This window comes from Carlito syrichta, unplaced genomic scaffold, assembly GCF_000164805.1.
Source record: "Carlito syrichta isolate Samal-C Ts95f unplaced genomic scaffold, Tarsius_syrichta-2.0.1 Scaffold311884, whole genome shotgun sequence".
Lineage (NCBI taxonomy): Eukaryota > Metazoa > Chordata > Mammalia > Primates > Tarsiidae > Carlito > Carlito syrichta.
The window spans coordinates 315,060-329,535 of record NW_007255980.1 but is presented as its reverse complement, the minus strand read 5'-3'; the positions used below and the strand labels follow the sequence as shown (position 1 = coordinate 329,535).

Sequence of the window (14,476 nt, the reverse complement as noted above, 5' to 3'; positions counted from 1 at the left end):
TTGGTTACAAGTCAAGCTCTCAAGAACATAAAACAAAATGAGAGGGAAGTTTCATATGGTTTTTATTTTGGGGGCCCACAGCAAAGTTTGTCTAAATAGATGCTGGCTGGATCAGAGCTGCAAAACTGACCAGTCTGCAGGGCTAGCTTCCATAGGTTTTAGGCCCATGTTTTTACCCTATGGTGCCTCTCTTTATGACAGAACATCACAAAAAGACAAAGGGAAAGAGTATTTCTGGCAGGAAATAGGATCAGACAATGTGAATATTCATTCCAAAAGTACACCAGAAGCAGCACACCCAAGACTAGCCACACAAATGCTTTTCTCCCGTTAATCAAGATTTTGGAGAGAAAAAGAAAGTGATTTTTTTTTTTAGCCATTCATTTGATCAGATTCCACAGAGAGAGACTGGGAGCCTGACTGGTAAGAATTTCTTACTCTTCTGCCAGCTTGTCAGGTTCTGGGTTCCTCTGACTGCAGCTTCTGGAAAAGCAAAAGAGCTTTGGTATCCTGCTCACAAGTGCCAAAACCACTGAAAAAATTTTCTCTTCACCCTTTGAAGGTTTGCTGAAAATCACTCTACAAAAGGTAGAATAAGAGAAAAGGCATACAAATTTTATTAACATGCAGGGGGTGTATTTCCCACTGGGGTACAGGGGCTTATATACCCTTTTGCACAGGGAGGGGAGGAGATGGTGAATGCAGACAATTCTTTTGAGAGACAGTAAATCATTATTAGGGAGAATGAATGAACCAGGCAGACAGAAATTAACTTGTAAATAATTCCCTTTGGAATTTGAATGAGCCTGAGAGGCAGGTAGCATCTTGTGAAAAAGTCCATCCAGGTGTGTTTGCATTCTTAGTCTTCCTTTCTGCAATAGATAATGATATTTTGGAGAAGGGATAGAAGGCAGTTGTGTTTCTTTTGGTAAGAAGCTTTCTTGGCCAAATAAGGAAATTCCAGAGAGAGTACCTCCTTGTGCCTAGTAAGGGGTAGGAGAAGGGAAGGTGAAGGAACACGACAAGGTTAAAGGGACCTTGATTCTGAGGTTTATTTCTGAGGCCTTTAAATTTTCAAAAGTACTCAACATGCTCAAGCACCATATTTTGGGGAATAGTTTTCTGTGCCCCAACAGATGAAAAACAGATTTCAAGAAGGAGAAGATGTGGGCCAGAGGCAGGAGAGAGATAGCAGAGGCTCTCTGTCACTTACTAAAGGCTCAGTGGACTGATTGTGGCTTGTGGTTGGGCAGGTGAGTAGACAGCAGCAGGTGCACTGGCATTCCCTACAGCAAAAACTTAGAGGGTCAGTCATCAGCCTCACTCCATTGCTAAGTAGACCCCTCACTCATCCAGTTTTAGAGTGTCTCCTCTCCCCCAACATTATCTTTAGTGACTTCACCTATTTAATGTCTGCTCTCACTTCCCTCTGCTTTGGGAAAATGTTAAAAAAAAAGCCAAACTCTGTAAAATATTTAAAAAGGTTTATTTTAAGCCAAATATGAGTGATTATGACCCAAGATATAGTCTCAAGAGGTCCTGAGAGCATGTGTCTAAGGTGATTGGGTTAGAGATTGATTTATACATTTCAGGGATACCTAAATCAATATGTGTAAGCTATACATTGGTTTGGCCAGAAAGGCGGGACATCTCAAAGGGGGAGGACTTACAGGTCATAGGTGGACTCAAAGATTTTTTTAATTGGCAGTTGGTTGAAAGAGTTAAGCTCTGTCTAAAGAATTTGAAATCAGTAGAAAGAAATGCTTGAGTTAAGATAAGGGGGAGTTGTGGAAACCAAGGCTCTTGTTATGTATATTGTTAGGTTAAACTATATACCCCAGTGGGGCCTCCAAATGTTAGGTTAGACCCGCGGGGGTGGGGTTGTACAATCCAGTGCTGTGTGAAAGATGCAAAGTATTACACAGAAATTAGATTGGAAAATATGGTTTATTTAAAGAGAGAGAGAGAGAGAGAGAGAGAGAGAGAGAGAGAGCGAGAGAGAGAGGAGATTCACCTTCCCAAGGTAAGGGAGGGGGCAAAGCTTAGGAAAACACGGCCTGGTCATAGCTCAATGAGCACATGGCCTGGTCAGTGCTTAATGAAACAATGGTGACTGATGTTTAAAGTTGATTTTTAAAAAAATCTTCCCTTTATTGGGGCACAGAAAACTATTCCCCAAAATATGGTGCTTGGGCATATTGATGACTTTTGAAAATGAAATGTTAATTTTCAAAAGGTTAAGGTGATTGGGTGGTGGTCTGCTTCAAGTCATCACGGAGGGCAGGTACCCACAGGTACTGACGTCAGGTGATGGATGGGTTAGTCACATAACAGGCAGATGGGTGGATTAGTCACATGACAGTTGCCATGTTGACTGTGTCATGGAGGTCATGAAGAGCTGATTAGGTTAACTTATTTATGAAACAAGTTGGGGAGGGGATTGTAAAGCAATTACCAATAGCTACCTCTGAGAAACCAGTTCTGTCCTTGGCTAGTGGATTAGAGGGTAAATTAAACTGAACTGCTAGAGAAACATGACAGTCCTAAGTAATGTTAAAAAGGCTGCTCATTGGGTATATTGACTCTATGCTATATCCTTTCATATATGAAGCCTCTAAGCAGGCTTCAAAGAATAGGTGGTAAATATCTCTTTTGGGGTCTTAAAAAGGTGTCAGACTCTTGGTTAAACCTCTCCTGGATCTGAGAGACCTAGGGAAGGTGATTCCTTACAGGGAAGGAGAGTGTCTACAGATGCAAATTTCTCCAAGAGATAACTGCAGAGCTATTCCAAAATATATCAAATAAACATATTTGGGGGTAAAATATTTTTATTTTCTTTAGATCCTGCTTGAAGTAGATTATTGTAATACAAGTTAGACAGATAAATTTCTTGTAGGTAGTTTTAAAATAGGGAAAGTGTTCAAACAGTTTTCCTTATGGGCACATCAGACCCGACCACCCCACAGGTTGGAATGTAGACTCACTGGTGTAGCCCACCCTTTCAGTTCATGATTAACATAATATTCACTGTAAATGTCTATCAAGTCCCCTGTTGAAGACAAGTGCTCAAGCCCACTCCTTAGCTCATCAAGGGTGTAGAAAATGGTAATCAGCCCACCTTTCAGTTCACGGTTTAACATAATAATCACTGTAAAAATCTATCCAGCTTCTTACTAAAGGCAAAATGCATGTTCAGGAAAGGCTCACTCCTTAACTCATCAAAGGTGAGGAGATGGTAATCTCACAGGAGCAGATACTTAGGCCCACTTTTTAACATAATAATCATTGTGTAGGTATATCAAGTTTTTCAGTCAAAAGCGACTGCTCACTCAGTGTTTCTTTCAAGATGCCCATGCCTGTCAGGTATGCTTCCTTCTCTCTTTCTCTCATAAACTCTGTCTTTAAAAAAAAAACCTCTATCTTAAAACTATACCTGGATCTGCTCTGAATTCCTTCTGTGGTGGGTCAAAGAACTCACAGACCACCACACCACACTGCACCCAGCAACACTGCTGCCATGTGATGCTATACCACAGGCTGGAATTTGGTATCTCATCACCACAGTGTTTTATCAGTCTTATGATCTCTATTTTAATGTTAATGCTAGTCAGTTGGGCCTAAACTCCAAAAAGAAGGGGATATAATGAGGTGTGTCCAACCTCTTGAGGCAGGGTAGCTAGCACAGGTTAGACATAGATAGATACATTTCCAGTAGGTAGGTTTTAGGAAGTATTCAGACACTTTTAAAAGCCTACCCTACCCTATGGGCAAATGAAAAGAAAACTCCACCACATACAAGACTAGGGTTGCCCAAACTTTCTTCTTTTTTTTTTTTTTGCGTCAAAGTTTCACTCTGTCACCAAGGCTGGAGTGCAGTAGCTGTGAGTAGCCACTGCAGCCTCAACCTGCTGGGCTCAGGCGATCTTTCTGCCTCAGTCTTCCAAGTAGCTGGAACTATAGGTGTGCGCTAACACACCCGGCTCATTTTTTTTATTTATTGTAGAGATGAGGTCTCACCAAGTTGTCCAGGCTGGTCTCGAGCCTGTGGACGCAGACAATCCTCTCACCTTGGCCAAAGTGCTGGGATTATAGGCCTGAGCCACCTCACCAGGCCTAGCCCAATCTTTCAATTCATGGTTTAACATAAAAATTTCTAAGAAACTTTCAGGTTTCCTGTTGAGGGCTGAAGTTCAAAGACCACCCTTTAACAGGCCAAAGCCGTAGAAATGATAATAAGATCACCTTTTTTTTTTTGAGTTTGAGTCTCACTTGTAGCCCAGGCTGGAGTGCAGTGGCACGCTCACAACCACCCCAGTGATGACCTGCTGGGCTCCTTCCACCTCAGCCTTCCAAGTAGACAGAACTACGGGTGTGCACTACTGCTCCCAGCTAATTTATTTTTATTTTTATTTTTATTATGAGAGATGATGTCTTGCCAAGTTGCCCAGCTGGTCTTGAACCCACGGGTTCAGGCAATCCACTCGCCTCGGCCTCCCAAAGTGCTACAGGCTGAGCCACCAAGCCCGGGCAAGGCCACCTTTTAGCTAAGGAACTTGTGGATTGGAAACATCTCACAGGTCTCCCACAAAAGACAATGTGGTGAGAAAAAGACCACCACTCCCTTTCTCCCCTCCCACCAGGAGCTCAGAGAAGTCAATATCTAGTGTGGCAGTCTGTAGGCTTCCACCTTCAATAGTTGTGAAGGTATATCAGATTTATTGTAAAGAGCAAAGAGGCGGTTTCTTTCGCCCGTGCTAGCTCTGGCATGTCACCCTGTCTTTTCTCTCCTCTTTCTCTAATTAACTTTGTTTGAAACTTTGCTGCGTGCCCTAAAATTCAGTTTAGAAACAAGCCAAAAAATCCACAAATTTTGTGCCGCACCATGCCTGGTATCACTCCTTTCCCATCATAGCCTGGAATTTAGGTTTTCAGATTTCCCTTGGCCTAGAGGGTGTCCATTCAGTCAGTTGTGGGGCTTAGAATTTTGGTTTTGGTTTCCACTAAACTCAACCTGGCAGTATGAACAGAGAAACTCACCCACTAAAAAATGTTCTCTGATTATGTGCATGACCTTTTTGTGGAGGGCTGGGGAAGAGGAGGCCCTACAGCACGATGAATCTACTCCCAGGTGAATCCTGTGCCTACCCGGCTTGTGCTGGGGCTCAGAAATAGATACCCCAAAACCTGGTATTTTGACATGCTGAACTGAAAGCCTCAAGGTCTCTGAACATCTCCTCCCACACACATACCTTCGTCCATTGCAGAAATGAAGACTAAGATGTGAGCAAACTTAAGCAGACCTTTAAAAGTGTATAATGGTCTCCAAGGATCATTTAAAATCCAAAGAAAACTATTTGCAAGTTAATCTCTTTTCCGATCCAATCATTCTCCCTGGCAATCATCTGTTGCCTCTCAATAGCACTCCTCTTCTTCCCAAATTATCTGTTTTTACCAGAATCCAAGCCCTCATTCTTTCTGTAACCTCGGGATGGCAATTTAGTTTCTGTAACTCACTGGGAAGTGGGGTCTTCATACTAACGGCTCCCATGTATACCCATGAAATAAACTTGTATGCCTTTTCTCCTATTAACCTCATGCCGGTGACTCTTTAGCGAAACTTCAGGGGGCCAACAGCCACGGCCCCTACACTGACAAAGCTCAGGTTAGCCTTCCTGCTTGCGAGCCCTCCAGCAGGACTTTTAGCTACACTACTGGAACAGTCCGCTGAAGCCTCTGGATCCCCTCGGGACCGAGGACACGTCCTGGGTGTTACGCATCCTGGCATCCTCAGAGTCTACACAGCCCTGAGCTCTAAGAAAAGTCGAGAATGGCTTTGGTAGCCGGCAGCACCTTCTCTCCTCCGCAGCAGAAACTTGAGTGGAGTCTTTCCCAGCGATTCTGGGGAACAGCGGATCGCCGCCCTGCCTCCGCGGACCACCGTGGCCCAAGCCGCGCGGGGCGCTGCCCGCTTCCTCCCTCCTCGGTGCCCTGCCGCTCTCTAGCGGCGCCGATAGGGTGCGACAGCTGTACTGCAGCGACTACGGTCCCCCGAGTCGCGAAGAGCGCATGTGCGAGCGCACGCCGGCGTGCCCGGAGCCGGCTGTCCATTCGGCGCTTGCGCACTGAGCGCACGCAGCTCCGGGGACCGAAGAGGCAGGTGAGCCCTCTCACGCTGGCAGATGGCCGGGGTAGCGGCCCGGGGAGGAGCTGCGGGGAGTTCATGTCCTGTAGGTCCGGGACGCCGGCGTTGACTCCCACCTGAGCGACCCTAGTGGGCTCGGAGTATCGCTTTTAGCCAGGGGGCGTGACCCGAGCCCGCCTCCCGGGCCGGGGCGTGGAGGCGCTTGGGCATCGTTAAGGCCGGGTTATAACTTGGTACCTGTTTGTTTTGTCCAGGATGGTTTTGCTCGAGGAGAGCACAGAGTTGACAGATAGTGAGGAGGAATGGGAGAGGCGGGACCGGGTGGGAGTTAAGTTGCCCCGAGTCCTAGGGCGGTGAAGAACTGGGCAGGGTGGCGGAAAACGGGTCCCTTGCCCCTTGCTGTATACACGTAGGGGGTGAGAGGAGACTGGGGAACACTGCTCCAAAACGAGGGGCTTGACAAAAATTATGCTGGTGTTGGGATCACACTCAGGGTGGCAATTTGTCATTTTTGTGTTTCCCCAGTTCTCATAGAAAGAAGCGATTTCTTTTCTCGTGACCCAGTGTGGACACTAACATGCCCTCATTTGCCCCTTTCCTAGGACATGACACAAGTGGCACATCACAGCCATGGGGTCTCAGCATTCCGCCACTGCTCGCCCCCTCTCCTGCAAGCAAAAGCAAGAAGATGACAGGGAGGAGTTTCTGGCTGAACGAGAGCAGGAAGAAGCTATTGCTCAGTTCCCATATGTGGAGTTCACTGGGAGAGATAGCATCACCTGTCTCACCTGTCAAGGGACAGGCTGTATTCCCACAGGTGAGAATCTTTGATGATCAGAGGAGGGATGACTCCCTGACAAGAATCCCAAGGTACCCTCAGGGATTCTCTTGTCTGTGCCCAGAGGACTTTTCTTCTAGATAGTAATACCATGATAGTCATAGACAGTTCCCTGAACAGAAGCCAGCTCCGTTGATTTGATAGACTTGGGCAGGTTCCACAACTTCTCTTGATCTCCTTTGCCTTTTCTTTTCTTCACTTCCACTCTTGTTCTCCCCCCCCCCCCCATAACACAGGGCAAACTGTGTTATAGGATTTGTTGACAGGCATTTTTCTTTATTGCTCTCGCTCATAAGGACAGGCACAGCTTAGTAGTGGGACCATCCCGGAAGCTTCTTTTCAAGGAAGCAGATAGTGAATTATTAATAGTGCAAGATCTGAGAACTATATCAGGTAGGGATAGAGAGAAAGACAAATGCTTAGGGTGGAGCCTGGATTAGGTACAGGATCATCTGTTACTAAATTGGCCTCCAAAAAGTCTTAACAGTTTAACTGGAGAGTCACAGAAGTTTAAAACTGGTAGGAGCCTTAGAAACCATTCACTCCAAAGCCTCCGTATTAAAGGTAAAGAAGCAGTGGCCTTGAGAGCTTCAACAACTTTGTCTTAGTAAAGTCAGAACAGGATTCCAGATTTCTCAACTTCTGTGTCACTCCCTTGGCGGCACTTATAGATGTCTTATAATTTGTGGCACCCTCTTGTTTCTTGTTCATTAGACCCAAAATGTGAATTTCACTAGTATTTTTGATAACATGGCTTTATGGTGCAGTGGCTTACACCTATAATCCCAGCACTTTGGGAGGCTGAGGTGAGAGGATTGCCTGAGCCCGTGGGTTTGAGACAACTTGGCGAGACCTCATCTCTACGATAAATCAAAAAAAACCAAAAAAATTTCACTCCAAAAGACTATTTACTGTGGCAGGCACAAATGAGATTGGGAGGAAAGTACATAAGATTTACAGTCTAATTGTTTGGTTCTTGTCTAGAGCAAGTAAATGAGTTGGTGGCTTTGATCCCACACAGTGATCAGAGATTGCGCCCTCAGAGAACGTGAGTTACCTACCTCTCCCCACTAATACCTACTTCTGTCCCTAGTCCCTTTCTCTATGTATGAATGCCAGTTGATTCTTTGAAAATCACATCTGTTCTTACAAAGTCCCGATTTCCTTTTCTGCCTTATCTCTGCCCCCATCACAATCCGGGCAAGAAACGTGAGAGTAGAAATGCTCTGAGGACTGGTGAAGGAATGGGATTGGAAGGAATTGGGACTGGGGTGCTCTGGGAGATGTGTGAATGCGTCTGTTCACACAGCTCCTCTCTTCAGCTTTTCTTCCCAGAGTGCAAACAGTGTTCAAACCACTTTAAAAAAGTCTTCTCCTGCTCCACTCCTTCTTGACTGGTTTGTGATTCTGTGCTTTTTGAGCTTCTCTTTCACTCGCCCATTCTTCCCTAATTTTGTATTTAATCCTGACATGATATCTGACTGCCCGGATTGGTCATGTGCTGTGTCATTTGCAGTAAGCAGTATGTCCTCCTGTCCATCCTGCTCTGTCTCCTGGCATCTGGTTTGGTGGTTTTCTTCCTGTTTCCACATTCAGTCCTTGTGGATGATGGCGGGGTCAAAGTGGTGAAAGTCACATTTAATGAACAGGACGCCCTTATAATCCTCACCATGACGGTAAGACTGAGGGTCTCACTTCCTGGGTTGTGTGTACCTGCCAGTCTTGGACCCTGGACACTTATGCTTGTTTCCTCATTTGCCCTGATGTAGGCCACTCTGAAGATCAGGAACTCCAACTTCTACCCCGTGACAGTGACCAGCCTGTCCAGCCAGTTTCAGTACATGAACACAGTGATTGGCACATATGTGGCAACTAACGTCTCCCTCATTCCACCTCGGAGTGAGCAACTGGTATGCTTCTCTTCTAGGAACTTTGTTCCACAGGCCTAAGAGAAGAGTAGGGGCCATAGGAATGCCATAACTGTGTGTCATTTTTCGTGTCCTCATTGCCACTTATAGGAACTGGTTGATGAGGAACACCTGACAGGCTCTGTAATTATGAAAAGTTGTGAGAAAAGCTAGCATTTAAGAATGTGGGGAGTGCCAGGCATGGTGGCTCACGCCTATAATCCTGGCACTTTGGGAGGCTGAGGTGAGAGGATTGCCTGAGTCCACAGGTTCGAGACCAACCTGGACAACTTGGTGAGACCTCATCTCTACAGTAAATCAAAAAATTAGCCGGTGGTTCCAGCTACTTGGAAGTTGAGGCGGGAGGATCACCTGAGCCCAGCAGGTTGAGGTTGTGGTAGCCATGAGTAAGCATGCCACTGCACTCCAGCCTGGGTGACAGAGTGAGACTCCGACTCAAAAAAAGAATGTGGGGAACAAAAGAATGTGTAAGAGAAATAGACTCGTACAAATTCAGAAGAGGCGGTACAATAACCTGAGGTCCATTGACCTCTCAGAAGAGGTTGAACGTATTTATTAGAGACTCAGACTCTATCAGGGACAATCTTGGGGAAATATTTTGTCTAGAATGGAGAAATGATCCAGGGTTCTTGGATTGCTAATAATAATTCTGTTCTGGCCACAAACTGACTTCAGTATCTTAATTTTCAGGTGAATTTTACTGGGAAGGCCGAGATGGGAAGACCATTTTCCTATGTGTAGTAAGGACAACATTCCCTATATGTGTGCTCTCTACTGGGTGAAAGAGATTCAAAGTCATACTCAACTGATTGGGGCCTGGTTCTGTGTTGAGTGTTAGCCTTTGACCTGTAGGCTCCCTAACTTTGGCCATCTTGAGATTTATTTGGAGGATATGTCATTTGATATGTGACTGAACTGCTGGAATTCCTAAAAGAGAACACTAGGACACTTGAAGCATTACCAAGCTCCAGCATTATCTGATGGGTTTGAAAAAACAAAAAAGTATCATGATGTGGGAGAACGAGAATGATGCTTGTGGGTACTCGATCAGAAGTGTGGCTGTTGGGGAGGGGAGGCACCCCAAGCAGAACTGACTGCTTCTCGGTTGAACAGTGTCACTGTGCACTCTTCTGCTGATGCTCTTTTTCTTTTCTCTTAACCAAACTGACCATTTCCATATTTGCGATTTGGTAGCTTCTTCTGCACGTTACCTGACATCCTGGTACACAACATAGTGATCTTCATGCGGTACGTTGCTCTTTTCCTAGCCTGATGGTCTCTGTGTTTCAGCCTGGATTCAGCCTCTTGAGCTTACCACCTTTGCTCAGGAGACCCCTGTGTGACCCACGAGGCAGGCACCTAGCCAAAGAGGGAACACCCACTGCCTTGCAGGCACAGATACAGTAGATTCCTTGGTGTTCTCTAGATGCAGCGTCCAGATCTCCTTCAAAGATCCCCAGATCCACAGTAGCAGTCAAACATATAATGCTCTCTGTGAAAAGGAAAACTTGTTTAAGCACACAAGTTGTGATCCCTTTAGAATCCTATCGAGACCAGTCATGAACAGAAAGGCTTTCTCGAGGTCTAAGTACCAGGCATTTGACCAGACTTTCTCTCTCACCTCACGGATTACCACACGTCATGGACCTTTAGGGTTATTCCTGACCATGTCGATTAAATTTGCAGGTGACAAGCCCACTGCAGACGTTTGAAATATGAGGGGTTAGAGTAGGGTTTCTCAGCCTTGGCACTATTAACATTTTGGGCCAGATGGTTCTTTGTTGTAAGGAGCTGTTCTCTGCGGTGCAGGATGTTTGACAGTGTTCTTGGCTTCTACCCACTAGATGCCAGTAAGACTCACCACCTCCCTCCCCCTCAGTTTTAACAACCCAAAGTGTCTTCAGACTTTGCCAGAAGTCTCCTGTGGGGCAAAATCATTCCCAGTTGAGATGCGCTTATTTAGGTCATCTTCTGGCACAGCATCTCTGTGGATGTGGAAAGATCTTTCAGCCTTCTGGTTGCATAACCATGAGGATATGTGCCTGGGGCCCCTGGGTGGTGTTGCCTGAACATGCAAGAACTTATGTAGGCAATTTTTCTTGCTTATTTTATCTCCAAAACAAAATGAATTATTCTTTCTTTTCTTTTCCCTAGTACATCGGTGAAGATTTCATACATTGGCCACATGACCCAGAGCTCCTTGGAAACACATCACTATGTGGATTGTGGAGGAAATTCCACAGCTGTTTAGCACCTGCTTGTGGTTCTTCCACGGCAGCACCTGTAGAAGAGAGCACAGCATCTGTTCCTGAGTTCTGAGTTCTGTACCATCCCCAGGTGGTATGAACAGAGGAGGAATTGGTTCTCTTAACTCCCAGCAAACATCCTCCTGCCACTTAGGAAAAAACCTCTCTGCAGTACCATTTACGTTTCTCACAACCAGCAGAGTCACTGCCCAGGGCCTAGCCTGTGCCCAGCAAATAGGAGGCATTCAATAAAGGTTTGCAGAGTTTAATTCAGTTATTTTCAGCTGTTCTTCAGACATTATAAATGAGAGTCACACCATGGTTCTAGGTTATCTAACCATGGAGTGACATGGAAATAGGACTGTTAATGCAGCTGTAGCCTATTGTCGGTGTCCCATCTGTGCAGAAGTGGCAGCAGAGGGGACCGTCAGAATACCTAGAAGAAGAAAGCACAGATCCATTAGTATGTGAATTTGTTTCATCTGTTCCCAAATGGCTGGGAGCTTTTTTAAAATGAAAAAAAAAGAAAAAAGCTTTTTGGTGGTTTTTGTTTTGTTTTGTTTTGACCCAGAATCTATGTGGGGCTTGATTTACCCTTCATCCATTGGCTGGAACATGGATTGGGGATTTGATAGAAAAATAAACTCTGCTTTTGCTTCATCTGTGTTTCTGTTTGCCTCTGGGGGGCCACAGCATAGTTGCTGGCTGCTGAGTGGGTTGAGGTGGGATGGGAAAGAGAAGGAATCCTGATTGTGCTTCTGTCCCCATGAGTCCTGTCACAGCAAGCAGCCCAACTTTTCTCCATCTACCTCTTGGGGCAGTGATGGGTTCCCTGTTGCTCATCCAGAAGAGCACTCAGTGCCCACTGGAGGTTGGAAGAGGCAGGACAGAGATGTCTGAGGCCCGAAAAGGAGTACTTCCGGGAGAAGGAATAACTCCCTCACTCCGCCCCCACTGCTGGCTTTAGTCCTGAATAAGAGGACCTGGTTTGAGGTTTAAAGTTTTTTGAGCTGTTGCCACCCTCAGCCACCACAGGGTGGGCTACAGCCTCAGGTGGCAGAGAATCTCAATGGGAAGCTTGAGAAGTCAGGTTTCAGAACTAGGCCAAAGTGGTCCTCAGCTCTTCCCATGGCACTGGGACTTCAAGAAACCCCAACAACAATAAGTGGTGGCTGGGATTCCATGTTGGTTTTTGTCCCCATTTCCGTAGCTTGATTTTCAACATTTGTTTAATGATTTTATCTTCAAACTAAGGCAAATTTCATGACTGTTTAACTGATGTTGACCATGATTGGGTAACCCAAAAAAGCTGAGGGCTGGAAACCGAGTTTCAGTGTTGTACCAGGCCATGTAGTGACATGTATTCGACAGTGATTACTGTGATGTGATTGACAGTGGAACATCACCACTTGCAGAAGAAAATGAGCACCATTTCTGAGTGTTGCCTTAAACAGAACATGCCCTGAATACATGAAAGATGTTCACGTTACAGTGGCGCTTTCGTTTTCCCGGTTTCCAAATAATCTCTGTAGCATTTTTCATAAAATTTTGAAAAAGTTACTCATTGGTACTTCAGTTTTGAATCATTTTTGTGACCATGTGCCTCAGTAACATTTCTTGTTTTGCTATTACCTTAATATCCAGCTATGATATTCAAGTGAGAGTGCTTGGATTGTTTAAACATACCCCACTAAATCTGATCTCATAATATTATAAAATTCTCATCTCTGTATTCTTAGCATCCCATACTTCACTTTGGGATACTCTGCATACTATCACAGTGTCTGTCAATTCTTGAACAAATGACTGGAGTATTCTCTCAGCAACTCCAAAATAAAAAGGAAAATCAGTTGACTTAGGTGTCATGATTGGCATTGTGTTTCTAGTGAATTAAAATATGCAGAATGTTTCTTGGAGAAAGCTTTGCTAGCTGTCTTTTCTGTAACTCCTGGCTTGACCTATACTCTGACCTTTTTCTTTTTGGCGGGGGGGGAGGGTTAGAGTCTCACTCTGTTACCCAGACGGGAGTGCGGTGGCGGCTCCCAGCCACTGCAGCCTCGACCTGCTGGGCTCCCGCGATCCTTCCACCTCAGCCTTCCAAATGGCTGGAGCTATAGGTGCACGCTACCACACCCAGCTAATTTTTTATTTATTGTGGAAATGAGGTCTCGCCAAGTTGCCCAGGCGGGTCTTGAACCCGCGGGCTCAGGCATTTCACTCACTCAGCCTCCCAAAGTGCGGAATTACAGGCTGAGCCACCAAGCCCGGCTTTTGACCTTTTTCTTGATATCAAACTACTTACGTCAGGTCACTTGGTTAAAGAGTTGCTGCATGCAGAAATCTCCATGCATTTGTTAATTTACTCATTCCAAAAAAGTATTTATTGAGTACCTGCTGTATGCCAAAGATTGTGATTTCTGGTCTGTTTTGTCCAATTCACAGAGTTTAAAACACCATCACAAGCCTTTTATGCTCACCCCCTTGTAGGCCCCATGTAGGCCACAGTTTACCTCCACCAACCATTCTGTAGCCCTAGTTACCCCAAAGTAGGACCCCCTAAGATCTCTGAGTCAATTCTCTTAGGATTCCTAACCCAAGGTGTGAAACAAAGTATTAAAAGAATCAACTTGGCTGGGCACGGTGGCTCAAGCCTGTAATCCCAGCATTTTGGGAGACTGAGGTGAGGGGATTGCCTGAGCCCACGGGATTCGAGAACAACCTGGGCAACTTGGTGAGACCTCATCTCTACAATAAGTAAAAAGAATAAAAAATAAGCCTGGGTATAGTAGTGTGTGCCTGTAATTCTGGCTACTTGGAAGTCTGGGGCGGAAGGATCTCCTGACCCCAGCTGGTTGATGCTGGGGTGGCTGTGAGCGTGCCACTGCACTCCAACCTGAGCGATGGAGTGAGACTCCAACTCAATTAAAATAAAAAGAGCCTTTGTTAAAAGCACTACATGAATCAATAGGGTCCCAGATATTTTCTCTGGGCAAAATAATCCATATTCTTTGCCTTAAAAATTATTATCTTGTCAACATTTCTTAATATTCTGTGTTCCTTCAATTGTTTAGAAAGGGAAGCGATATCAGATGTACCATGGCTTATTCAGAATCCAGAGGACTGGAGAGTCAGTCTTAGCTGGAGCACAGACTACTCACTCCTAGTCCACTCCTAGTTCAAAGCCTTTGATGCCGGACACTTTCGTAGAGATGAGGAGACTCAAGGGAGGGAAAGTTCCCCAACCCAGCCCTCACAATCAGCAAGCCGGATCTGTCCTGGTTTACTCAACCCTGCTGTGGTCAGAAATTTATCTAACAGGTTA

The 14,476-nt window shown here is 45.4% G+C and overlaps 1 protein-coding gene across 1 annotated transcript; it reads left to right on the top strand.

The window, feature by feature from the left end:
* The first annotated feature begins 6,092 nt into the window (after positions 1 to 6,092).
* On the top strand, positions 6,093 to 11,814 carry TMEM106C (transmembrane protein 106C). The gene is made up of 8 exons (XM_008069257.1): positions 6,093 to 6,157; positions 6,745 to 6,959; positions 7,965 to 8,028; positions 8,497 to 8,656; positions 8,750 to 8,890; positions 9,599 to 9,648; positions 10,103 to 10,156; positions 11,063 to 11,814. Exons 2-8 carry the CDS (start codon positions 6,773 to 6,775, stop codon positions 11,157 to 11,159), a joined length of 753 nt encoding a protein of 250 aa, XP_008067448.1. The 5' UTR covers positions 6,093 to 6,157; positions 6,745 to 6,772; the 3' UTR covers positions 11,160 to 11,814.
* Positions 11,815 to 14,476: the final 2,662 nt, after the last annotated feature.

Coding starts and splice junctions, on each gene's coding strand:
- TMEM106C (XM_008069257.1), top strand. CDS start 6,773: ATGGGGTCTCAGCATTCCGCCACTGCTCGCCCCCTCTCCTGCAAGCAA. Junction 8,891..9,598: donor CACCTCGGAGTGAGCAACTG/GTATGCTTCTCT, acceptor CTTAATTTTCAG/GTGAATTTTACTGGGAAGGC. Junction 9,649..10,102: donor AGACCATTTTCCTATGTGTA/GTAAGGACAACA, acceptor GCGATTTGGTAG/CTTCTTCTGCACGTTACCTG.